This window comes from Talpa occidentalis, unplaced genomic scaffold, assembly GCF_014898055.3.
Source record: "Talpa occidentalis isolate TD23 unplaced genomic scaffold, MPIMG_talOcc4v2.1 talOcc4.4, whole genome shotgun sequence".
Classification (NCBI taxonomy): domain Eukaryota; kingdom Metazoa; phylum Chordata; class Mammalia; order Eulipotyphla; family Talpidae; genus Talpa; species Talpa occidentalis.
Genome location: NW_023604295.1, coordinates 55,104,246 through 55,131,873, shown reverse-complemented (window position 1 = coordinate 55,131,873; position 27,628 = coordinate 55,104,246). Strand labels below are relative to the sequence as shown.

The following is a 27,628-nucleotide window of genomic DNA, read 5'->3' as shown; positions in this document are numbered from 1 at the left end:
TATACTCTATATCAGGGTCAAGTTCATCCTAGGTCATAGCACAACTTATGTTTCAAAAGCATAAAAGCAATACATTGTGATGCACACCTGAGGCAGCCTGTTAGAAATTTTGCAATGTCAAGTTCTGGGGTCTGAGCTCTAAAGGGAAATTCAAAGACGAGTAAACAGTACTCAGAACCATGTTTAAATAGTCAAAATTGGACACAATCACAAAGGCAATAAATTTGAAGGGAAGTGTGGCTTCATTGCCTAAATAACTAATAAAGCTTTTTCTCTCAGAGTGAAAAATTATATGTATGACAAAGCTAAATATAAAAGCTGATGTATGTCTAATGCCCACAAGAGCTAGATGTCAAGAATTTATAAGGGCCAGGTGGTTGGGGTACGTAGAAAAAAGAAGTCAGGGGGAAAAAAAGAGAGAGAACTATAGTTGTAAGTAAACTAGCTGGAGAGACCAAAAAAAAAATCACACCTCTCTTTTACAAAGATTATGTGTATGAATTTAAATACAAAGTCCTATGGTTATATCTTATGTCAAGAAGTGACACACGACTTATGTGGGATAGACAGGACATAGACAGGACAAAAGCCTAAGCTGAAACATCAAAAACCAAAAAGAAATAGGTAGTTTCTCTTTTTCCTATGACAATAAGTTCAAGCTCCTCAGATAGCACTTCCATTCACAATCTCAGCCCACACGCTGCTGATGCATTATAAATTTCAGTTAAAATAGTTCTTTTCTTCCCCTTCAGGATCTTGTCCCTTCAGTTATGTGCTTTCTTTCTACTTGCTAGAAATAGTAATAGGCCCAGCATTTCCTTCAAGGTAGTCATGTGTCAGGCGTTGTATTATGTGCTTTATGTGCATCATCTTCTTAGATTCTTATGAGGGAGAGGGCATTATTATTCCCACTTGACAGAGGTTTACAGAGATGAAAAACTTGCCCTAGAGACTCAGATACTAAGTGAGGAAATAGAATCCAAACTTAGTTCTGTGTATCAGAAAACATTCTCCTCCCGAAGACAGGTCATATCTTGGAAACTTCCCATTAATGTAGGATTTTTGTTTTTCTTCCTATGAGTAACTGAATAAAAATTGACATTTCTATAAAGAAATAAAAATGTGGTGAATTTAAGACAATTAAAATTGTCCTTTGATGGGCAAATCCATCATCTGATGTTTAATTAATTGTAAAATATATTTTTATATAAAAGGTATGAAAATCTGCATGTTATTATATTTGCTAAAGCCATAATAAAAATAAAACCTCTCAAAGATTAAAATATAACCACACCATCTGAAATATAGAGACTGACAGTAAGTTAGTTGTAAAAGAGCGAAGACTCTAGAAGTCACTATTTAATAGATATGAATTGTGCAGCTTTAGCTGAGCAGCATCGTTTTTACACAAGTAGAAATTGTGCAAAGCTTTAAGATGTCTTGAAAATTTTTAATTTCATAATTATATACTTAAAGATATTTTTATAAATTTAGAATATATTATAAGTAATCTGTTTTCACAATTCTGTTTTATTAGAATGATCATTATCAAAACTACTAGCTAGTTTACTACCACAATGCTTATTTTGTCATGCTGTCAATTATAAGAGCAAAGGGAATATACAATATTGTGCATAAAACATGATAAAGTGTTAGAAAAAGAAACTCCTTGCTCTTTAAGAATGATGTGTACAGTTCAGAATGTGTAATATAAGCCAGTCTGCTACTAACTAGGAAGAGTTCATCAGGAAACCTAATAATAAAATGAGTCCACAAGGGTTTCCATAATTTGAATATTTAAGGGACACAAGTTTGACCTTACTACTTTTATTTTCATTCATAATCTCGAATCAACCACTCTTTCCCTCCTGTATCAGAATCATCCTCTTTCCTTTTCAAAGCCAATACTCCTACTTATGTCCACTTTCTATTTTTCTTTAAATGAATTATTATAATTTACCTATAAATATACACAAATCTCCCCAACATTTAAAAAAAAAACAAAAGCAAACAAAACAACACAACTTTGCTTCAATCTGTTTTCTCTCTAATTCCTGAACTGATTCTTACTTTCCTCTACTGTTTCCATTTCTTTCCACAGATACACATTCTTTTATACCTGCTTATATATTTTCAACTTATCTGTTCAGCTGAAACAACACTCTGGAAGTCATGAATGACTATACATGTATCACCTATGATCTTTCTTAAGACTAATTTTCTTTGAATTCTCCAACACTTGATAAAGTTGACTTATTGTTGACCAGACATACATTATTTGGAGTGCTTTTAGTTTAAAGTGCAGAAACCCAACCCAAATTACATTGGCATTAAAGGGAAATTATTTATTTGTTTAACTGGGAGGTGTAAGTTTATGTTTGGGTTTTGAGACGACTGAATAGGAGGATTCTCTCCATTAGTCTCCTCCCTACTTGTTATCAACATATTCTTTCATTGAGGATGGACAAGTCACTGGCAGATTCAGATGTTCTTCCTCAGGACTTCTGGAAAAGAAATCTTTTTAGTACATCACTTCCAAAGATGCCATACAATTGGCTTTTCTGAAATCACATGCACATTCTGAGGCTAACTTCTGCCGCCAGGGAGATGGGTGGTATGATTGGTTCCAGCCTACATCACATGTTTAGTGTTGTACTGGGCTTTGGGGAAAACACTGTTATTGCCAGAATCTGCAGGAAGAGAGTACTTTCCCAAAAGGAACTGGAGAATTTATGAAAGAAAAAGGATAGTACTAAATGCTGGACAAACAGGAAGATAGCCACCCCTTCATATTACTGAATGTCTTCTAGTTATTTTTGTACTTCACTGACATTTCCTTTTCCATCTGTCTGGGCAGAGGCAAAGCAGGTAAAAAAGCACAGGGTATGTGCAGGTATTAATGCATTGTCTACTTTACCTGGAACATAGAGTTTATGTAGGGAAGTCCTGGGGATCAAAATTAAAAAGGTAAAGGACTGCCAGAGTATAAAATTCAGACATTAGTGGACAGCCTAAAATTTTGGAGACAGGATGGTAAAATATGAAACACTGTGCCTTAAAAGTATAATTTGGAAACAATATATAAGCTAACTGGCTGGAGGAAGAGACAAGAGCAAGATACCAGTTAAGTAGCTATTGCAGTTTTCCAGCAAAGATTATTACAGGGATAAAAGGTCAGACTAAGATACCAGAGAGGTTGTAAATAGTGTCTTCTCCTCTGCCTGGTAGACAATTTAACATTAAACTGTTAGTGTGAAAATTAGTGCCAAAAGTGAGATGCCTGTGGATGCAGCAGGTTTTTGTTAATCCAATGTTTCTCCCTTACCCCCAAAAATTGATTTAATTTTGGCCTACTCCATAGGTAACCAATACAGAAATGTTGCTTTAGCCTACAACTAAAATTCCGTAATCATAATACAACCTTACTTTTACACAGTGGCTATAGCTTCCTTATATATCTATTTATTTACTAGTAGCACAATGAGAGAGGTACTCACATTTCATAAACAAGAAAATCGAGGCTCAAAATAGTTTTAAAAAACAGTTCGAGCTCCCATAAAGCTGTGTATTGCAGAGCTGGGATTCGGTCCCAGGCTTTCCAAGATCAACTTCAAGGTCCTGCCTTTGAATCTTGTTTCCCCAGATTTCCTTAGATCTCTGTCCTTCTTAGTTCAGTTTTGACCTGGTTCTAAGTCAGAGAGGAGCACCACACCCCCTCTACATTCATGTGAAAATCAAGAAAATCTGGGGACAGGCAGTCATGAAGGAAACAGTAAGGAAAGTTAGCTTGTGATTAGCTAGTGCTAATCACATAAATGAACACTGCCTTTATATTTCTTATAGTTCTGATTCTCAAAAATGTAGATAGATCAGGGGCTTTGGTGGGTGCCAATTATCAAACATAAGTAGAGTAGACCTTAATTTTCTAAATCCTTTCCTATCATCCTTGTTCCCAGCTTAGCAAGCTAAAGTAATGTTAGCTGCTAAGAGCAACATAGGGCAAGAGCACTCTGAGGTTCTTGAAACCTTAGTGGGAGAGGCAGACAAAAATTCATCTGAAATGTTCATGCAGGGCCTCCCCGGTGGCGCAGTGGTTGAGCGCTGGGTTGTGAAGCTGCCCACGGCCTCTGCGGTGCTGGTTCGATCCCCGGCTGCTCCCCGGCCACTGGAAGAGGGTCCCACATGGCGCGCAGACCTCTCCTGCCGCCCACTGCTCCCCTCAGCAGTGTACTTCGGTCCTTCTGCTTGTTCTGCTCCCCGCTCTGGCTCTGGTGAATTCTCTCACCCTCCAGCGCTTCTGACTGTACCCAGTGCATGTATAAACAAAACAAACAAACAAATAAAATAAATAAATAAAACATGCCTCTATAAAAAAAAATAAAAAATAAATGTTCATGCATATATTAAGTACAGGAAATGAAAATACACAAAAATTTCATGTAAGAATTCATTTCCACATAAAAGGCTTGAGCCCACTATTGTTTTTTATTCTCATCCTAGCTGGCAAATTTGGTAAAAGAGGTAGCAGAAGCCCAGAAAAGGAGCTACTTGTTATTCATAGGCCTCCCAGAAGCCATCAAAGTTGAAGATTGGGCTAACAATGAGAAATTAACACGCCTTTCTTTTTAGGTAACCAGTGAAAGAGAGATGTTCTATGCCCCACTGGGCCACAACAATGAGGGGAAGCGCAGGAAGCCCAGGAAACAGAATGCTTTTTTGTCAGACAAGGATGAAAACAAGCAATTACCTTCAAAGAATGCCAGTATTTCCCAGACCACTCTGGTAGACAATTTCCCACCAGAAGGCCAGACAGAGGAGGAAAACATTCACGATGACCCCATCAGACTGTTTGGACTGATTCGTGCCAAGAAAGAACCTACAAATTAGCTGGGCTATGATTGGGCTCTTGATGACATGGTGTTCGAGGAAACACGATACCCACATGACACAGTATGATTTGAGGGGGTAATGGTCTGATCGTTTGTTAGCGAGATAGCCCTTGCCTCTGTTATCTAGAGTTTACCACCAAGCAACCAAAAGTAATTCCGTAAATAGGAGTTACTTAAATTAACTAGAATTCACTTGAAAAACACCTATGCTATAAAATGTAAAATAAAATCAAATTTGCAAATTGAGCTTGATAACACAGGCACAATCCTACCAACAATACTCGGGAAAATAAAAACAATTTTGTAAACATAGTGTTCTGGAATATGTTGGGAAAAAAAGTCAATGATTTTTTTTTTTTTAAAGAAAACATTTCTCTTTTATCACCAATGTGATAATTGGAGGAAATTTGATTGAAAGGCATGGGAAACTTTAAAATACGTTCCTAATAGAAGTGGATTTTCTTAAAGTATTTTTCCCCAAGTGGAAATATCTTTGTTAGTTTTAAAAATTATTATAGAGCTGATACATGCTACTTGTAACAATAAACAAGTAGCAAAACAAATTGAGAAATTCTACCAGAGATATTTACCATGAGCAATTTTCTATATTTTTCTGAGCATATCCATGTATATAATTCGTTATTTTTTTTAAAAAAAAACTAAATTTTTTTTAAAAAAAACTAAATAATGTTTTATACATTATTTAAATTCCTTTCACTTAACAATACATTGTGGATTTATTTCCACTGTTATATTTAATTATACCTGAATAGTTATGTATCATAATATTAATGCCTACATAGTATCTAATTGATGACTATATCAGAATCTATTTAAACAATTTCAAAATGTATTTAGTTCATTTCCAACCTGTTTTTTGTTTTCATAAATAATGAGAAAACTTCTTCACACATATTTGGGTACTTGTCTGATACCTGCTTTAAGCTAAATTCCTAGGAAACAAATTGTCTTTCTAAAAGGTGTGCATATCGTGAGTCTCTATGGAATATATTTCTGAGTTTGGTCAAATTATATGTCCAGTTTAAATTCTGACAATGCTCCTAAATTGTCCTCTGAAAAATTACTAATAAAACTTTATCTTTCCACATTTAAAATAGCAGTTTAATTGGATTTCAAATCTTCACTGACCAAGAAAATTATACATGACAACCCTGAATCCTGTCTACTGACCAGAATTTAGTGCATTTTATTCACTCTGTCTTTAGCTCTTTGTTGGGCTCCTGTAGTTGGGCACTAAGTTAGACACTTGTACACAGTGATGAGTGAAGCAGAGATCCTGAGCCCACAGAACTTATTTACAGACTATTAAAAAAGGCTATTAGCTTGACAAAGAAAAGTGTAGCTAACAGTAGTGAAGCATGCTATTAAGAAAACAAGAATGAGAGCACAACAGAGAGACGGCATCTCTGGAGAAGAAATTTGAATTCTGAGAAATGAACAAAGAGAAGGAACCACCCAATTAGAGAAGAAAGGAAGAGTATGTTGCTATGCAAGAATTCTATCTATATTTGGAAAGAAATATTTCATTCAATAATTATTTTCTTTATGACTCACATGACAATGTCAATGCCAAGGTAAAGTGAAGTTTTCTGCAATGCCACAGAAAATACACCAAAATAGTAATATCTAAGGAAGAAGAAAAACAGTCAAGTTTCTGATTCTAGAGAAGAGCCACAGAACCACAGAAATACAATTAATAATCAATTAATAATGACATTGACTTTCATTTTTAATTTACAAATTAAAATAAATTCTTTCCTATCATGTGTACACTATGTTACATTTCTATAGAGTTCAGTATTATATTTTTGGCAGGAACTTTTTCTTATTTTTTCATGTACCTATTTCACATCATTCACTTGTATTATTTACCTATTTCCTGGAAATATTTGAATTTTTGCCTCTGGTTTATATCATTTGAATACCATTCAATAATATTTTGAGTTTTCAGCAATCAAAAAAGATAAACTTATGCCATTCGCAGCAACATGGATGGAGCTGAAAGGGATTATGTTCAAGTGAAATAAGCCAGAAAAAAAAGGAAAAATATTACAAGGTTTCACTTACAGGAGGAATGTAGGGGAACCAAATAAGGGATCAGAAAAAAAATGTAACTTAAAAAACAAAATTAACAGGCAACTATAAATCAGAGACACTGCAGGGAAGGGGGAGGAAGAAGGCTCAAAATGGGGGAGAGAAGAGCACATGGGACTATGGTGATGGTGCACAGGTGAATTGGTGGTGGGAGTTACACAAGGACTACACCTGAGAGGAGAAAGTATGCATTGTATAAAAAGGAAGAATGATGTAAAATATGTATAAAATAAAAAATGAAAAAATATTCTGAGTTTTATGCATCAAATATATCTAATGACTGATATGTGGGGAGGTTTTTTGATACAGATTCAAATTCTTTAAAGTCATCTACTTCCTGTTGAGTGAATTTGATAGTTTGTTTCTTTTGAGGAATTTGTCCTTCTCCTCTAAGTTGTTAAATTCACTGGCATAAACGTGTTACAAATATTCCATGTTATCCTTTCAATATTTGTGGAATCTCTAGTTATTTCACCTCTTTGGGGATTTGCTTCCTCTCCTTTACCCTCCCCCCCCAATATATCCAGTTGTAATTTATCAACTTTATTGGCTTTCTCAAAGAAAATGTTACAGTTCACATAATTCTTCTATTGTTTTTATATTTTCTTTTAAAATAATTTGAACACTGATCTATAGTAAACCCTTTCTTCTGCTTATTTGTGTTCTGTTCTGTTGTTTTTTAGCTTTAAGGTAGAAGCAGGGATCATTAACATGAGACTTTTCTGCTTGTCTAAATTAGGCATTTAGTTTAATAAATGCTCCTCTTTAAAAATAATTGCTTTGTTTTGTTTTGGCCTGCAATTTTTGTGTTTTCATATTGATCCATTTCAAATACTTTCAATTTCTCTTGATTTCTTCTTTGATTCGTGGGTTAATTAGAAGCTTGTTATTTAATTTCCAAATGTTTGGAGGTTTTCACTATCTCTTTCTGTTACTGATTTCCAATTTAATGCCTTTGTGGTCAGGGAGCATATGACTTGAATCCTTTTAAATTTATTGAGCCTTCCTTTATTATTCAGAACATGATTTATCTCAGTAGGTGATGATGTAAACCTGAAAAAAATGTGTATTCTGTTGTTGTTGGGAAGGGTATTCTATACATTTCAATTTGGTTGGTAAATGTTTCAAGTCTATATCCTCATTGGTTTTGCCTATTTATTCTATCAATTATTGGGAGGGGAATGTTGAAATCTCTGACTATAATTCTACATTTTCTGTCTTTCCTTGCCATTCTTTTTTGATGCTCTATTATTATTATTTTTTAAAGATTTATTTATTTATGCATATAAGAACTGGGATACAGGGCAGAGGTGGGGGGGTGGGGGTGGTGAGAGGATTCACCAGAGACAGAGCAGGGAGCAGAACAGGAAGACTAACTGAAATATACTGCTGAGGTGAGCAGCAGGTGAGTCAGATGTCTGCTGTGCCATGTGGGCAGCTCCCTGGCTGGGGATCTAACTCATGCTGCAGTGGCTGCAGATAGCTTCATAGGTTGCATCTATTATTAGATGCCCTGCTCCATTATTAGATACCTAAGTATTTAGAAGCTTTGTTTTCTTGATGAGTTGCTACCTTTATTATGAAATGACCTTCTTTACCATTGATAGTATTTTCTCTGCTTTATTAAACATTAATATTGTCATTCCAGCTGTCTGATTAATGTTAATACAGTATAACTTTGTATATCTTATTTTAACCTAACTACATCTTTATATTTAAAATGAAATTTTTATAGGCAGAATATAATTTGTTTTGCTTTTTTAAATCCAATCTGAAAATTGCTGCCATTTAATTGGAGGGTTTGGACTTTTTTCTATTTTCTTTTTTGTTTTTATATAAAAAGATGTTCACTCTTATTTGGAGACATGGAAATGCAAATTATGACTACAATGAAATACCTTATTAACTCTACTTACTGAATTATTTTCCTAGAAATCAATTTATGTTAAATATTGACTAAAATATGAGTATCAGATGCTTCCCTTTGCTGCTGGTCAAAGGTAACAGGCGCAACATTTTTTGGACAACATTGTCACTAGTATTTCATTCCCTATGTCTGTTCCTAGGTACATACTTCAGAGAAACAATTACACAAGTGAACCAAGAGATGTTTTTAAAAAGCATTAGACCATTTTCATGTAATGCAATTAATGTTATGGTCAGGTTCAAAACAACACTATAAATATATGTTTTCCATTCATCTGCCTGTTTGTTTTTTCCTTTGTATGACTTTCTAGATTATATCAGTATTTTATGTTTCTATTTTATCTTCAATGTTAAATAGTTATGTGTATGTTGTGCCATTTTAGTGAATGACACTAAAATGCCATTATTGATGAAATGGCATTTCCTATGTCAGAGTTTATAATAAGCTTCTTTAATTTACCACAATCTACATTCAAATGATATAAGATTTTGACACAGGAACCTTAAAGTAGTGTACTTCTAATTCTTCATACATGTATCACAACTGTACTATATTTCCTTTAAAAGACCTATTATTTTTCTAAAAAGATTTAAATAATAAAAAATTTCTTCATGTTTATCCCCATAGTTAACTTTTCTCGAATTTTTCAATCCTTTGTGTAGATCCCAGATTCCATCTATTATCATTATTCTTCAATTTAAAGAATTTCCCTTAACATTTATTTAATGTAGTTTAATGTTTAGTTTAAACATTACTTTAATTTCAGGCTTCCTAAAGATGAATTCCCTCAGCTTTTGTGTAGCTGAAAAAGTCTTTGTCTTTAATTTTGAAAGACATTTTTTGCTGGATAAAATGTTCAAGGTTGAGTTGACTACAATTTTCTTTCAGTAATTTAAAGATACCACTCCACTGTCGCCTCAATTTCTGCAGAAAAACATGGTGCCATATTTGCTTTGTCTGTTATTTCTTACTTTTTTCCTACTGTTTAAAAATTTTCTTTATCACTGGTGTTAAACCATATGCCTTATAGTTTTTAAAATACATGTCCAGTGTGCAGAGATTGTTGAGCTTCCTGAATCTGAGTTTATAGTGTTCATTAAATTTAGGGAAAAATCAGTATTTTAACTAACATTTTTTTCTGTAGCCCTCGTTTTCAGGTCTTCAATTGCTTGAAATTATCCACATTTCACTAGAGTATTATTTTTTTGTGTGTTTCACTTTAGAAGTTTTCTCTTATTATGTATTCAGTTATTAATCTTTTCTTTTCCCTACACAACACCCAAAATTACCCATACCCTTGTGGGCAGCTCAGCCCAAAGTGGTGCCTCTGAGGCCCCTTCTGGTGTAGAACTATAGGAAAGGGATTCTGCAGCAGGTCGCAAAAAGCTGGGACAAAAGCAGATGCCACGGTAAGAAAATGGCTGCCACTATCAATCTCCCCGGGTGTTTCTCACCTGTGTGTCTGTTTCAAGGGTCTCTACATGTCTCTTCTCGGTCTCCTTCCCAACAGTTCAAGGATGCAAATAGGGCCACAGGAACAAGAGCTCTCCTCTCTTCTCCTCCAGAAGCCACTGCTTTCCATTATAACTTCACCTGGCAATTCAGCCCCGCCCATCATTAAGTGGGGCAGGGAACATGACACCTCCCCTTTTATGGAGAGATCTGTAACAGTAGGTTCTCCCTTAACTGGCAGGCTATATTTATCTCAGGTGAAAACCTGCTCAAGCCCTCATGAATTAGGAGGTTTTCCACTCTGGCTGTTGAAAATGGGTACTCTTCCCAACCTGTGTGAGCCATAGGAAGTGTTTAATCTTTTCAGATAGCTTCCCCCCCAAACAGTGGTAGTGTACACATGCATACTCTAATCAGCATTTAACTGCAAACTCAAGATCTCCAGAGTTCTCACTATATATAGCTTCTCCTCTCTAGCACTCTGCTTTCTTCTCTTTGCAGTTCAGAATCTCCTCACTTCAGCTCAGTGAACAATACCTAGACTTCCTTTACCTATTTGTAGCGGTGGGGGGCCACAGGGCAGGATCTCTATGATCCAAGCAGACGGAGTAAAGGAGGAGAGAGTCCTGGAGCCCTCGGTGGCTTTTCAGGCTTTCATTGGGATTTACCAGGTACCCAGCAGGCAGAGGTACTGGGGGGCTGGGAGGCCTCCCAGCCCCCACTAAGTCTTCACTCTGTCTGGGCTCTCTGCCTTCTCTGGGGGGTCTCTGCTTCTCTTTAGCTCTCTCTTTTGCTCTCACTCTCTCTCCTTCTCGTGGTTGTTCTGCTGGCGTCCCCGTGACACCGCTCTTATAAGCCTAGTCTTAGCCCAGGTGAATCCCATCTACATATGCCCACACCCTACTCCAGGTGCCTGCCATCAGGCATGCATTCAGGACCGCATGCATTCAGGACCGCAGGGATCCATCATCCATCCTAATGGTGGGAGGGCAGAAAAGCCTGATACTTTTTCACTTACCCTACACTGCTCTAGGACCTGAGAACTTGATCTAAGTCAAAGGGAACTGCTAAGCAAATAAAATCTTTCCTGTTTCCTGCTACAGAGTCATAGGCCTGGTGCAGTAAATAATGCAAAGTAAGTGTAAATAACAAGTTTGCTTCCTTAATAAGCATATCTAAACAAGGTTACATTTTAACAAGTTCTGACAGCCAGCCAGGCTGATTGATCTCCCATGCCATCCTCAAATATCCGCATCTTTCCCCCTTTTGTCAAGAATTTTTATGCTAACTGACCGATGTTATCAATATAAGATGGTTCTGTATGAAAGAAACACTTTGTCTCTAGAGGGGTGCTCAGACCTTAACAGACTACCCAGGTCTGAGACCTCATGCGTGAGTAATAACGCTTCTCCTGACCTCACCATTCCTGAAGTACCGCTTGTTCTTCCTGTGCCTGGGTAAAAGGCTAGAATTTATTTCTGCAACATAAGCAGTAAGGTATGGTGATAGTCGGATTCACCTTGTTTACTTCCCATCTTTCGGGGATTACTGACCATTATTGTCTAATGTTCAATGTCTTGAATGGCATTGTGTAGGGTAAGTGAAAAAGCATCCAGGCTTTTCTGCCCTCCCACCATTAGCATTAAGATGATGGATCCCTGTGGTCCTACATGCATGTCTGGTGGCGGACACCTGGAATAGGGTGTGGGCATGCATAGGTGGGCTGAGACTGGGCTTTTAAGGGCGGTGTCATGGAAAGAAACCAGGAGAATGGAACCAAGAGCAGAAAAGAGCAGCAGAACGAGATCAGAACCAACAGAGCAGCAAAGAAGAAGCAGAGACCACGAGAGACCGTCAGAGAGCCCAGAAAGAGTGACGATTCTCCGGGGAGCGGAAAGGCCCACCAGCATCCTGGCCCGTCGGGCCCCCTGCCTGACGTGTACCTGGGTGCCACACTACATATGGTATAAAAAGTGCTTAATAAAAGCCTGAAAAGCCACCGAGGGTTCCAGGACTCTCCCTTACCCATGTGCTCAGATCACAGAGAACCTACCCTGTGCCTTCCTGCTGCTACATATTGTCTCATATATTTTGTCTGGATCTTTGTTGTTTAAGGTTGAGAGGGCATATACACGCAGGTGAAGGGTAAATCCAAGATGTCAATCCATGCAAGCAGAAGCAGAACTCCAAGCCCCTCACACAACTTTAGTATATGTTCTACAACATATTTTAGTGTAATTCTGTAAACTAGCTGTTACAGGGCAGCCCCGATATAAAAACGGGTTGCCTGGCTGTGGGTCCTCACCTGCGCGCTTAAAAGGCACTTATTAATACTCCACTACAGGCACACACAAAAGGTTAATAAAAGGTTTATTTACAAGGGAAAGGGAAATGAGGAAATGTACAACTCAAGGAGAAAAAGGGAGATAAAGTCTTTAATGCGTCCTACCTGATCCGCCTACCTGGAAACCCAAAAGCACTCCGAGAGCTGGCCGAGCTGCGAGCTGGCGGAGAGCCAAAAAGGGACCCCCAAAGCCCATGTGTCTGGTTTTATACCAAACCTGGCTGCTTAACCCCACCCTCAGGTTCCAGCCACCTTCCCTTTGGTGGTGATGGGATTTGACTTTCCCAATGTCCTGATGGCTTTGGTCTGGAGTGGGCATGGGGTCCACAAAGCCTGCATGGAATTAGCTCAGGACATCCTTTCCCCCTAACATAGCCAGTATTCTCTGAAAGGTTAATAAGCTGAAAATTACTGATTTCAAAGAAATAGTAAGGGAATATGTATGCTTCATTGGTGGTAATTCTCAAAGCTTTCCCCCAGAAGTATCATTATAAGCTTTCACATTTCACCTTAAAGAAAATGTAAGTAGGGAAATGAGAAAATGTTGTGTGGAAAAACAAATGAGTTCCACAGCCTTGAGATTTTTCACTGAGAATGTCTTAAGATCCCAAAAAGATCGCTTAAGTCTCAAGAACAGGAGCAATAACTCATTTCCCTTTGGTATTAAAGGACTTATTTCTGGCAAAGGAAAAGGAGGGTGATTAGTTTTGATATATGCTTTAAATCTCTTTCTGAGATTTAATGTTCCCTTGATGAGCAAGACAATTTATATTAAGACACTAAAAGCAGGAAAAATTAAAATGTAGAGCAGGGAACAAGAAAGAACACAAATTTAACAGAGGTGTATTTTTATGCTGATTGTCACTCCTATAACCTTACCAACTTACAGTATTTCATTGCATATGTACCACTTCTTGATTAGTCACTAGACTGTTGGTGGGTACTTAGGTTTATAACTCTTGGCTAAACAATAAACACAGGGGTGCATATTCCTCTCTGAATTATTATTTTCATATTCTTTGGATGAATATCAAGAGTGGATAACTGTATCATATGTTACATCTATTCTTAATTTTTTTTGAGGAATCTCCATACTGTTTTCCACAATCATGCCCCCAATTTGCATTCCTATCAACAGTGCACCAGAATTTCCTTTTCTCTATATCCTTACCAACACCTATTCCTTGTGTTTTTGATTATAACCATATCATAAGTGTGAGGTGATAGCTCATTGTTTTGCAGAAACTTAATTTTCAGCTGGTAACCAAGAGTGCCTAAGATTCTTCTTAGCTTGACAAATTTTAGAAAGATTTCTTCCTGATGTTAAGCCTCCACTTCCCTTTTCCTAGACTATTCACTTTTTTTTTTTTAAGATTTATTTATTTATGCATACAAGAACTGGGATACAGGCTAGAGGTGGGTGAGAAGATTCACTAGAGACAGAGTGGGGAGAAGACAGGCAGACTGACTGAAATACACTGCTGAGGGGAGTAGCGGGCGAGATAGGAGAGGTCTGCTGTGCCATGTGGGTGGGTAGCTCCCTTGCCGGCCGGGATCAAACTCGTAATGCAGAGGCTTCGGATAGCTTCATAGTGCTGTGCTTAACCTCTTGCAAGGCCCTAGACTACTCACTTTGAAAGTTTTATAATTGAAATTATTTCCCTACCCTCCTTTGAATGTACGTAAATTTCCTTAAAAGACTTTTGGTAATTTATAGACCCAAGAATATCTTTCTCAAGGACCTGGGAACCATTTCTTTGAAATGCAGACATCCAAGCAAGATAGTGGCTCTATTATTTCCCCATCTCTTTGTGGGTGGAGTTGGTAGAAGGCTAACTTTCAGTGGGTATCTGATATGTTGCTCTAAATTACAATTCCACCGCCTTACTCCTCCATGTATAGCAAATTAGCAAACATGGGTGAATGAAGATCACCCCACTTCAGCTCCTAAAACTATTCCAATTTTCTGTTTCAGTGGAATTGAATTCAGCCTTCCTCATCAATTACAATAGTCTTGAATTGTCTTCCTTGCCTGTTAGACTTTGTCCAGTAGATGTTAAACTGCTGAAATAGTGTTCCCAACTGAAGCCTAATGTGGCCTTCTTTGGCCCTCATTCCCTCTAGCTGGAACAGTTATGATGGCTGAATTGTGGACAGTCTAATATTAGAAGGCAGGATGGAAACCATGGGCTGAGGAGGACAGAGAAACAAGAACCTAAGTCCCTAATACATGAAACATCAGTCCAACATGGACCCACAATCGGCAGCTTCTTTAACGTAAGAGAAAACTTTATTTAAATGTTGTTATTTTAAGCCAAAAAGAAAAAGAAAAATACCGGATGGTCTCACTCATAGCAGGAATCTAGAAAACTTAAATAAGGGACCAGGAAAATGAATATAAGAAAGTGAAAATCAAAATCAACAAAAAACTATGAACCAGAGACACTTTTTGGGGGGTGGGGGGCGGGAGGGGAAGGATTGGGGTCAGAATGGGGCGTTTGCAATTGTATGGGGGAATATAAAATTAAAATTTAAGATTAAAAAAAAAAAAAGAAATGGAAAAAAAAAAAAATAAATGTTGTTATTTTGAGTTTTCTGTTCTATACTTCCAGGGACCCTAATCTAATGGATAGACTCTGAAATATCTTGGTTTCATTTATCATTTTAATTTTTCTCTAAGAGGAAATAATGAATGCTAAAATGGCATCATTTTGAAGTGGGGTGGGACTGGCAGTGTGTGATCCATTGGTAGTTTTCCATGCATTGACTCTGTTTCATAACACTCATAAAATTTTTAGAAGTAAAAGAAAAACCACTTTTCAGGAAGGTGAATATTAAAATTCCTCACAAAAAATAAACTTGCTTCCTCTCTATTAAAATTTCGAATAGGAGGAATATAATGGAACCAAATAAAACATCAGTGTAAAAAAATAATAACAATACAAAACACAACAAAGCAAAAATGGACAATTATATATCAGAGACATCCTGCAGGGGAGGAGGAGGGAGAGGGGTCAGAGGTAGGGAGGGAGGAGCACAGGGGACCGGGGTGATGGTGCACGGGTGCATTGGTGAAGGAAATTCTTCAGGGACCACACCTGAGGGGGGAAGTAACATTGTTTAAAAATTAACAATGATGTAAAAAATAAATAATAATAAGACAGGAAAAATAAAATTAAATTAAATTTAGAATAGGGCCTCCCTGATGGTGCAAGGGGTTAAGATGCAACCTACGAAGCTATCCACAGCTATTGCAACATAAGTTCAATCCCCGGCCAGGAGCTACCCACATGGCAAGCAGACCTCTCCTGATTCACCTGCTGCTCTCCTCAGCAGTGTATTTCAGTCAGTCTGCCTGTTCTGTTTCCTACTCTATCTCTGGTGAAACCTCTCACTCCCCACACCTCTGGCCTGTACCCTTTCTTGTATGCATAAATAAAATAAATCTTTAAAATAAATAAATAAAATTTAGAATATTTTATAAATTACTATGAAAACCAAATTTGCATTTAGTTGCCACTAATTATGTACAGAAGTTCAGAGAAAATATAATCCAAAGAATAAAACTATTTAGAAAGATCAGTTAAAATATTTGGTGAGACACTGACCGATATTTTTTAAAAATAAATATTAAACAAACTACTTTTAATTAACCCCTTTGTAATTTCACTAAATCAATATTTCACTAAATATTACTATTGATTTGTGAGGGACAGTATTTCTTGATCTATTTTTCAATTACCTAGTTGATACCAATCCACCTGACCTAGTTCACTTAACCTCACAGGCCCAGGAAGATAAAAATCCCAGCAAAGATGAGATTAAGTTGCCTGCAGAGTTCCAACTCTGACACAGGTTAGAAGAAAGGAATGAACATGTGAGATGGACAGATTCTAACCAGGAGGCAGGTCAGCAACCTCTTGTTGCCGCTAAGTCAGAAAATTTTAACCATGTCTAGGAGGGTCCCCATCTCTATAAGTTTTCAAACCTTTGATTACTTTGAGAAAGGAATAGGGCAGCGATGGACAGCTTTGACTGTCCATTGACATCTTTGTCAATTTCATCATTCTAGACAATTTGACCATTCTCGGCTATGGTCAAATTCCTCATTTGCATAGTCAGAGTGTGGGAGATAAGGTCTGCATGCATCTTCTTTCACTCTTAATTAGTAAATTCTCATTCATCCCTTATTCTATTTCTACAAATAAAAATGATATTTCAGCCTTGCTTTTTACTTTGTATGCTAAGTAATAGAATTCCAGAGTCTAGTCTTAAAAAATTACAAGTCTTCACAATTAACAAAAAGAGATGACGAGATGTCTCCTCTCTGCTGAAGTTTCAGAGCTAGAGAGAACTTTCTGCATCATAAAGCACATTCAAATAGTCTGATTTGATAAGGTATTAAATTGAGAACATTCACAAGAATATCAATCTTGTTTCCTGTGTAACAAAGAGACTGGTGTGAATATTCATAACTGCTACCAACTTACAGTGTTCTGTCTATTAATATAAATTTGCCCTTGGAAGTGTCATTTGAGGGAATGATACCTTTTTTTTGGAAGTATATTTCCATATCCAAGTGTATTTCAGAATTTAGATTCATTTTTTTTTTTAATTGAGGTAACAGTTTCCAACAATGCGTATGTTCCAGATTACATTTTCTCACCAGGCCCACCAACACTTGTCCACCCGCCATCTACCACCAACCAATTAGCTCATTCCACCACCTCTTTCCCTTCTGGTACCAGAATTCTGCTGTCAGAGTTTAAAGGTTTCTTTCTGTTTTGTTTTCTTTCTGTTCCACAAATCAGTGGAATCATAAGGTATGTATTTTTCCTTCTGAGTTACTTAATATAATCCCATCATTATCCATCCCTGTAGTCACAAATTGCAAGGTTTCATCTTTCTTATGGCTGAGTAGTATTCCATTATGCACAAATACTACATTTTCTTTATCTGTTCCTCCATTATTAGGCACATGGGCTGTTTCCATATTGCAAATAGTTCTGCAGTGAACACTGGGGTGCCTATGTCTTTTCAAGTAAGTGTATTTACATTCTTCAGGAATGATTCTTAAAAGCCTTGGAAGACATAGAGATTGTTCACATGTCTTATAACAATAACCAAAAGAAACTTGACTGATAAGTTTGGTTATCTTACCTGACCAGGTAATATTGAAATTACCATTTTGTTAGAGGGCAAAGCAAGGGGCACCATGACGTCTTTGCCACTATAAATATGGTGGGGGAAAAAGTAAAAAGGGGAGGATCATAACAGGGTAATCTGCAGGGGAAGGGGATGTTCCAGGTTCCATGCCCCTCCCAATGAAGGGTGGAACTGAGCCAGGAGGAGAAATTTGAGGAGACGAAAGAATGGAGATCAAGAAGACCTGGAGGAGGCATGAGGAGCAGAGACATGTGAAAAAGCTGCATTTGCTTCTCAGCCTCGGACTTGCACAAGGGACTTGGGGCACATGGAAGGAGACAGTTGAAAAAGACAGGGAAGAGGGTGAGAGACTGGAGAAGCTGAGAATGGCAGCCTTTATCTTGTTGTTGATTTTGCTCTTTCTCTTCCAGGTTTGCCAGGCCCCTTCTTCCCCTTTCCTATGGGTTCCCACCAGAAGATGCCTTTGACATATGGCAAGACTTGGGCCTCAATGGTCCTGCTTTGAGCCAACCCTGTTTGGCTGGGCATTTACCCATGATGGGCAGAATCCACACAGAGCAAGCAGGCTTGGGATCCCAGGATGCCCCCCCCCACTCTTCCCTGTAGCAATCTCAGTGTTTCTAAATAATATAAATATTGTAATATTAGCAGGTCACTATCAAAATGAGTCCTATATGCATTACTTTCACCTCCCTTCCCTTCTGGTAACTATAACATTTATCAGATTTTAAAAGTAATTTTTGCTATGTTTTTCCATTTTGCTTGCTTTGGTTAAAACTGCAATTATTCAAGGGGGCCTCCCTGGTGGTGCAAGGGGTTAAGCACTGCCCTGTGAAGCAGTCTGCCGCCTCTGCAGCACGAGTTCGATCCCCGGCCAGCCAGGGAGCAACCCACATGGTGCAGCAGACCTCTCCTGTCTTGCCTGCTGCTCCCCTCCTGTGTTTCAGTCTGCCTGCCTGTTCTGTTCTCTACTCTGTCTCTGGTGAATCCTCTCAACAGCCCCACCCCCATCTCTGGCTTGTGTCCCAGCTCTTGTATGCATAAATAAATGAATCTTAAAAAAAAAACAAAACTGCAATTATTCAGTAATAATCTTTTACTTTCTGACATAGTTCACTTAGTATATTCACCTCAAGTTTACGTGGCAAAATTTTGATTCCTAGGCCCTAAAAATAACTACCAACTCATACCAAGTGAGGTAGAAGCAAAAATAATACTAACAGATAGTAAAAGCAGGAATGATGTAAATCAAATGCAGCCTGTATAAAGCAGTTCAGTGGAAAGGAGCTTGGTGGGACCACTCTCACACTTGGGGTGAGCTGCCTGCATAACTGCTTCAGGAAATCTAAGGCTGACTCTATTTCTGCTTTTTGCCTATTATCATAAAAACAGATCTTGTTCAGGCTTCTTTTGGTTAGCAGGAGCAGATACTAACATAGGTCTTTTGGGGCAAAGGAAGTGACATAACTGGAATCTTCAAAAATTGGGGTTACCTGGGTTCACTTTTGCAGAAATGTAATTACTTTTCTACAGTGTAGCAGGCTTAGTTCTGGGCCTTGGGTTCTTAATTAGCAGCAGTTAGTGGGCACTCTCATTCTGGCTGCTGAGCAACTTGGTGTGTCATTCTTAAGAATTTGTAGCCTCAAGGTGTCACTAGAGCAAGAGGGAGGGAGGGCCAGCGGCAAAAGTATGGGGCACAATCTCTTTCAAAGCTTTTGTTAAATGATTGCTCTGTGGCTTAGCATGCTCTGACAGTACCTGCACTGAATACTAGCAGAAGAGTACAATAAAATTAGTTTTTTAAATGTTGACATTACAGTGTCCTGATTATTTCATTTGACTGCTATTTATCAATAGAAGCTATACTGAAATGATACAAATTTCTGTCTTGAAAATTTTATTGGCCTCATTTTCTATCCAAGATAATTAAACAAGTAAAGATAATTGGGCAAATGAAGATGAAAAAACCATGGTAATTGCTTGTCATTCTATTCTCATCAGTAGATAATTCATCTAGCTCAGACATGCTACTATTTAATCTACCTCCTTTCAATCTGGGTAATGTTGCATCTAAACAGAGGGATTAAAAGCTTATTCAATTATAAAAGAATATTCCATAGGTAGGCGAACAACAACAACAACAAAAATCACACTGAACTGTCTACGAGTATAATTTGCTTACTGACACCTGCTTATGTGTCACCAACAAAAGGCAAACTCTTTGGTTCTCTTTTGGAGGTGTTCAATGAAGAGTAAATAAATATTTTCTGAATAATCAATACCTTATGCTCAATAAGAGACAGGAAATGATTCTAAAGGAAAATGAAGACAAAAGACTTGAAAGTAGAATTGTCCCATTTCTCCAAAATTCATATTAAATCATTCCACTGGTTCTTTGAGCTTTAGTAATTTTATTACTATTTATTCATAATGTTTTTTTCCTTTCATCTCTCTAGACATGGGGTGGGGGGGAGCCCACCAAACAACATAATAACAAACAGCTGTTGGATGTGATAGAAATTTCCTAGGGAAGAAAATAGGCTCAATATTATTTTTCTCATCTTTATGTTGTGCTTTGAAAGCTGTTTGTCACTGAGTAGTTTGTTTATAATATATTTATCATGTTATAAAAAATGTGAGAGATTACACAATGAGCTTAATTATGTGCTGTGTGTTGGAGACAGTTTTTCCCCCTGAGTAGGGATAGAAAAGAATTGCTACTAAAAATCCAAAATACACATCAATTCAAGCTGCTGTCCCTTACCTGTCATGCTGCAGCAGTTGGTTCTGAAGTTTCCCCTCTGTTTCTATACATTTCCAAGAGAGCTCAGAAAATCACTGTAGTGGAGCGGTTAAGATCGGAGACAAAGCAGTCCCTTACCTCCAAGAACTCTCGAGAGTTTTGTAAGGCCCTCCAGGAGATGCTTCAAAGCAAAGGATTTTGTCACTTTTCTGACAATGCTTAAACCCCAAAGGGGAAAAAAGCTTTTATGTTTATTCTGCATTAATATTCAATTTCATTTCAAAAATAAAAATTGAGTTAAACTATTTGCTGCCAACATTATGGTTGTGGTATCATACTGCAGTTTTGCAAGATGTTATCACTGGGAAAATTGGATAAAAGGTATACAGGTATTTTTCTTACAAATCCCTGCATATCTACAGTTATCTCAAAATAAAGAATTTAATTAACATACAGCAAGTACTATGTCTAAATCAATTTGGTAAAAGAAAAAACTTGTGGTATCCAATCTGTTTCCAAGATTTGAGAAATTATGCTGGGCCCAACATTATCAAGTAATTGCAATTCAAAATGAAATGAAGATTTTTTTTTCTTTCCAAAATTTTATTTTCTTCCAGATAATATAAAATCTACATAATTCTACCTCCTTGTGCTTTTGTACCAATTCAACCAAACAGGCTGCATAGAATCTAAGCAAGGTCAAGACATACATCCTTTCCAAGATCTCAAAATGTAATCTGAAGGTGTTCAATGTCCTTCAGGTGTTCAATGTCCTGAATCAGTAATTGAATTATCATTGTTTGTAAAACCCTTAACTGAACTGGCTCTATTGTGCTTGTCAAGAGTTGGAGTTTTATACTCCTAATGTAATATATTTGGTTAATAACTCCTATTAGCCTGAAAATTCCAAGAGGACATGGTTTATGTCTGGTTTGTTAACTTTGTCTTCTAGTGTCTGTCTCAGAGTTGGGCAGAATACAGGTCTATAAGAGTTATTTTGTGAATAAATTAATGAATGACTCTGTCTCTGCCCACTTCATTAATTCCACTGACTTAGCAGCAAAGAGTTTCACAGACGTCTTTCTGCCTGGAGAATTCACTAGGCAGTAGACTCAATGGCTACTATGGTTAAACAAATATGGGTGCATCTTTCTCACTTTATTTCAGTTCATAAATTTAAGAGGTCTCCAGTTCTACCTGGAGTAGTGGCTGCTGCTACTATCTTCTATTCTTGTTAAGAGTTGTTAAATAAAGCAAAGGGGAAAAACTCGGTATCAACCTGGTTAGAAATAATGCAGCTGTGCAAAATATCTTTGTGCCCTAATAACATTATTTAGATTTTTTAGGGACTTTCTTTTCTTTCAGCTACATCATCATTTGACTAGTTCTCCATATGACTTCTTCAGTCAAAAGGTCAACTAACAAATCACAGAGAAAAATAATTGATCATCTACTATTTTTTTATCTGTTGTGATCCCAAACATGTCACATATTCTATTTTTCTCACTTGATATGACCTTAGCATTTAAAATAGCTATTTAGTCAATGTACAAGGTATACTAGCTGGAACCATACTAACCTTGATGAAGTGTATTTATACCTAAAAGAATATAAATGAAAATAATGAATAATTTTCAAAATAGAAATCAAGCTGAGAGGATGTATTTAATGGATATTCTTGCCATATATATGCATAATTTGTAACTATAAGCAGAACAGAGGGCAGTGTAGCAAAGCACTTATTTTCATTTGTAGAGATACCAATTATTTTATAAGAAAGATCACTGAACTGTCTGTAATATGCCCAAATTGTACATATTTGCAAAACATGGAATTGCAAAACATGGAATTGGGATGAGCAAGAGGAAAGTATAAGAATTTAGAGTTTGGGAATTGCATTTTTATGTCAGTGACATATGTAACTTTCCCACTGTCCTCAACCTTCCAAAACTCACGATTCTACTCTTGGACCTAACCTTGATCAGTGGTCCTAACCCATTTCATGTTAAACTGAAGGATAGATAAACAATGAGACGCAGAACATTAAGTCCTCAGAAAACGTGGTTGAATCACAAGCTGCATTTACAGACAGCTTCAGGAAAAAAAATCAATCAGAAATACATATATAATTATATGCATAATTCTTATGATTATGTTATAAAAGCAGTATCTGTATCATAATTAAAATATCTGCCTCATTTTTTGTTTAGTCTTAAATAAATTATGTGTGCATGTTTGTGTATTAACTTACTTTAAGTCACCTTGTTACAGGGCAACCCTGATATGAAATGGGTTGCCTGACTGTGAGTCCTCACTTGCATGCTTCAAAGGGACTTATAATAATACTCAGCTGTAGGCACATACAAAGAGGTCAATAAAGGTTTTATTTACAAAAGGGGGAATGAAGAAATGAATAACTCAGGGATAAAGAGGAGATAAATTCGTGAATGTGTTCTACCAATTCTGCTGAGCTGGAATCCCCAATAGCACACTGAGAGCTGGAAGAAAACCAAAAGAGCCCCAAGGCCCACGTGTCTGGTTTTATACCATACCTGGCTGCTTAACTCCACCCGCAGGTCCCAGGAGTCCTCCCTTCGGTGATGATGACATTATGGAATTTGTAGTTCTTGGTGTCTTGGATCTCTTTGGTCTGGAGTGGGGATAGGGTTCATAAAACCTATTTCTGGAGTTTGTTCAGGACATCCTTTCCCCCAACAATCTTTCTGTAAATGTCTTACTCTTTAGTTTTACCAACTTTAATTATAGTTGCAGGAAATTAAAATTGGTTAGATAGTAAACAGCTCATATTTAAATTGCCATCATTGTTCAGGCTTAAAGTTTTTTGTTTTGTTTTTGTTTCCTTTTTGTAACCAAGACAACATGATTATCATTTAAAATTGTGCCAACAGAATGTCAATAATACTTTTCTAAAGAGATAACTGGTCAGAACAAACATTCTCTGAATGTTATTAGTTCTTAGACTTCTAAAAGTATTATTGAGTGAAATTATGTTGAAAAATATCACATTATAAAAATTTAATCAAGAATTTGTTTAAATATGCCTTCCATGGTCAAATTAACATTCTTGATTTCTCTAAAAAATGAAGGTATTTTTCACTATTGCTTTGTGTAATCCAGTGGGCTACATCTAAAGGGAAGTTGTATATCAAAGAAGCTCTAAAAACTTCTAGATCTTTTAAATAGAGAATACAAACAAGAACAAAGTTCATTACTACAAACTTTTCAAAAACATCTTGTCATTGCTGGAATTAATAACTAAGTTGTATTAATGATATTTGGAAACAATTGTCACTAGTACTTTTTTTTTTTTTTTTTGGCAGCCTTTCTTTGCAATCTTTGACTCAAATCCTAGAAAACATGATTTCCCTGCAGATTCATGTTGCTCATTAAACAAGGTCTGGGTGACTCAATAGGATAATCATCACCACAGCTTATAATTGGCCTTAAGAAAAAAAAAAACTACATACATTTATCCCTCTATTTTATTCTAATGCTTGCTAGAAGCAGGCACCGCAATTAAAAACCAAAAGGAAACAGGTAGAGATAAAAAGAGGTGGGAGAGTGGAGACTGCTAAATTAAGTATGTTGCCTAGAGCCTAACTTTACATATAGGTATGATCATTCCAGGCATTCACTGAAAAATTACTTGTGCAGAGCCTACCCTTTGCCAGTTCCATGATAAATCTTTTTTTTTTTTTTTTATAGAGGCATGCTTTATTTATTTGTTTGCTGGTTTGTTTGTTTTGTTTATACATGCACTGGGTACAGTCAGAAGCGCGGGAGGGTGAGAGAATTCACCAGAGCCAGAGCAGGGAGCAGAGCAGGCAGAAGGACTGAAGTACACTGCTGAGGGGAGCAGCGGGTGGCAGGAGAGGTCTGCGCGCCATGTGGGACCCTCCTCCGGTGGCCGGGGAGCAGCCAGGGATCGAACCGGCGCCGCAGAGGCCGCGTGCAGCTTCACAACCCAGCGCTCAACCGCTGCGCCACTGGGGAGGCCCCCATGATAAATCTTAAGGATAGAGTGTGGAAAACAAACAATCATACAAAGAAGTATAAATCAGCAACTCTGAAAAAGAGAAGCAAAGGATCTTACTAGGAATTTGGGAAACTTCTCCAGGGACATATCATTATACTAAAATCTGAAGGAGAGCAGTACTAGAAAAGTCATTTCTGAGAGAGGATTCAGCACAACAAAGGCCTTATGTCAAGAAGAAGCATGGTGAAAAGACATTTTAAGGAGGTTAAAGAAAGAGCCAGGCAATGAAGTGCCTTATAAGGCCTCAGACTATTGACCTGTGGGGGTTTGGAATTCTAAAAACCAAACATGTTACCTCCCTCGAACACGTGCCACTGGACTTGGAATTTTCTCACTAGAAGATAAGGTATACTGATCAAGAGTTGGTTGACCCCACTGCTAATTATGAATCTTGAATAGTTATTTGGATGATGGAAGAGCTACACAAAATGCTATGGTTCCAAAAAGTCAACTTTCTTCATATTGGTATAGGGATCTGCTTTTGGGTTATTAAAGTGGTGACTAAATCAAGATATCTGAAGAGGGACCTGGGGAGAATAATACAGGAGAGATAAGCTGTCTTCTTTGCTTTGCTTTAACATCCTTGGGCAAGTTTTATGGAGACAGATTTCAAACCACTATAAAAAATAACTTCCTATTAGAGTGACCCAAAGACTAAATGGATTTTCAAGAATGAAGACTTTTCTCATACTTGGGACATTCATGCATGGACTTGCCAGAGAGTCAAATGTCTGAGCACATCCGATGGAGTGATAATTAAATATAAAGTAGGCAGTAAGTTTGTCATTCTCAATATTCTCTATTTGCTATGAACATTCTCCTGTTTAACAGGCCATAATGAGAATGAAACAACAGAAAAACTACCTTGATTGTCAAAAATCGAGGCAAAGAGTCTTGAAAACACTCAGACCACAAAATTTTTATCCCAAACAACAGATTTGGGAATATATGTGAATAACTAAGCTACAGCACCCCCATACTAAATAAAGGTTAGATTCCTTAGAAGAAGAGAATCTAATATAAATTAAAGTTAGAAGTTAAGATTTTTCTGAAAATTGTGCTCTGACCATTTTAGGTATCTAATCCTTACTTCTAATATGATCCAAACCCAACTAAAACCTTGATAAAGGAGAATAAATAAGCAGGGTAGTCCTCTGACATCAAGACCTCTCCTCCAATTCTTGAGTAGAATCCAGGAAGATGAAAGACCTAATTTTCCCCTTTGTCCTAAGGCGTAGCAGAGTAGAGAAGAAGTTTCCATGACCAAAAGTGGAATAGGGGTATTACAGTGTAAATAATGCTCCTGGAAAGCACTCGGACAAGTGTTTAGAAACACAGACCCTTGCAGAGGTCTTTCTATGGGGACAAAAAGATGTAGCTATGACTTAAGTGAATCAAAGTTGAAGACTGCAAGGGCAAGGTCATCAGTATATACTTTCATTGCACATAATAATTAGTTACTACAGATAACCATATTGATTGTGCCATTTGATTTTTAGATTTTTTAATATATTTTGATGATTACCCCTAAATACTACAGAAATCATCTCGATATATGGCAACACATTCACCAGACACCAACCTACTGCACACTGATACTCAATGAGATACCAAAATAGGTGAAAAGGGAGAATAGAAGAGTTTCTAAATTGAGATTACATTTCCATTACCAGTACAATGGGAATCTCAAAACAGAATTTAAGTTGAGTCACAGAGAAATAAGATTACATTCCCCACATACTGACTATATGGAGAGGGAGAGAAAGAGAAGGGAGAGACTCCCCCAGAGTTTCAGTAACATGAAATAGTGGCATTTCATGTAGACTCATTTTTTGTGACGCTTGTCAATATGAGACAGATAGTGTTAAATCAGAACTTTGTTTACCATCTCTTTCCCTCAGGAAAGCAAAAAACACTTATCTGAGAGCAAAAGGAGTTCAAGATATAAATATATAGAAGTGACAACAAAAACACTAAACCCAATCAACTTAAAATTTCTCCTGGTATATCTCATCTAGGTGTCAAGACTCAGCAGAGATGTTTGTTTTATACAAAGTTTCCACCAAAGCCATATTCCAATTCTCACAGGCAGTTCAAACCTAATAAACTGCTCACTCGAGTGGAACAGCCTAAACACTATCCTTTTTTCAATCGACTGCAGTCACTTTAAGTCAGAGAACATTTGGCAAGCTGTCGTCTGCCCCTGAGCCTAACTGTCAGAACCATTTCAACTAAACACATGCCACAGCAGGTATACACATCTCTTTGTCCACATCCATCTGGTTGATCCCTGATGCATACTTCTTAATATTTATTGTATTTTACTTAAGTACTTGGGAAAGAAGTACGGACACAAACAAATAGGAGGATATCTGGTGAGAGTGGCCTTTCACGAGTATAGGTTGGCCACAAAAAGTTGCACTCATCAATCTTGCTAATTTCCTATTTTTTATTTATTTTTACCTTTGAGGCCACACTGTAGGGGGCAGAGCTTGGAATAGAACTCAAGTCTTTTGACTTCAAATCAAGGCCACTGCTATTGCACCAACTGCTTTTAGCCATGTCCTGCAAATATGGGCTGCTAGAGTGATTTGGGGAAGCCCAAGAGAATGGAATCTGTACTCTACCTGGTACACAGTTTTGCAGCAAATGAACTTACAAAAGGCATCCTACCTGCCTCTTCCTTCCTATTAGAAAACCACTGTTCCCAGGAGGATAGGAGCAAGACATAAGGTCAGCAGAGCAGGAAGACAGGAGGAGTATGGCACCACGATGACACTGTGGATGTGCTGCACTAGCCCTGCCCAACTACCTCCACATTCTGCAGTGTGAGGAAAATCATCTATTTGGTCATCTATTATGCCTACCAGATACCAAGACATAATTAAAGCAAGTATACCAGAGTTTATTTGCCTACTCAAAATTCATAGATAAC

The 27,628-nt window shown here is 37.3% G+C and overlaps 2 protein-coding genes across 3 annotated transcripts in view; one reads left to right on the top strand and one right to left on the bottom strand.

The window, feature by feature from the left end:
- LOC119257542 (T-cell receptor-associated transmembrane adapter 1) overlaps nt 1-5,049 on the top strand; it is a 45,835-nt gene extending 40,786 nt beyond the window's left edge. For both annotated transcript variants that reach the window (XM_054700622.1, XM_037525594.2), the window contains exon 6: nt 4,630-5,049. In XM_054700622.1, the coding sequence (XP_054556597.1) occupies nt 4,630-4,887 (258 nt within the window). In that variant the 3' untranslated portion in view covers nt 4,888-5,049. The remainder of the gene's footprint in view (nt 1-4,629) is intronic.
- Nucleotides 1-27,628, bottom strand: part of GUCA1C (guanylate cyclase activator 1C) — a 103,663-nt gene that overhangs the window by 41,814 nt on the left and 34,221 nt on the right.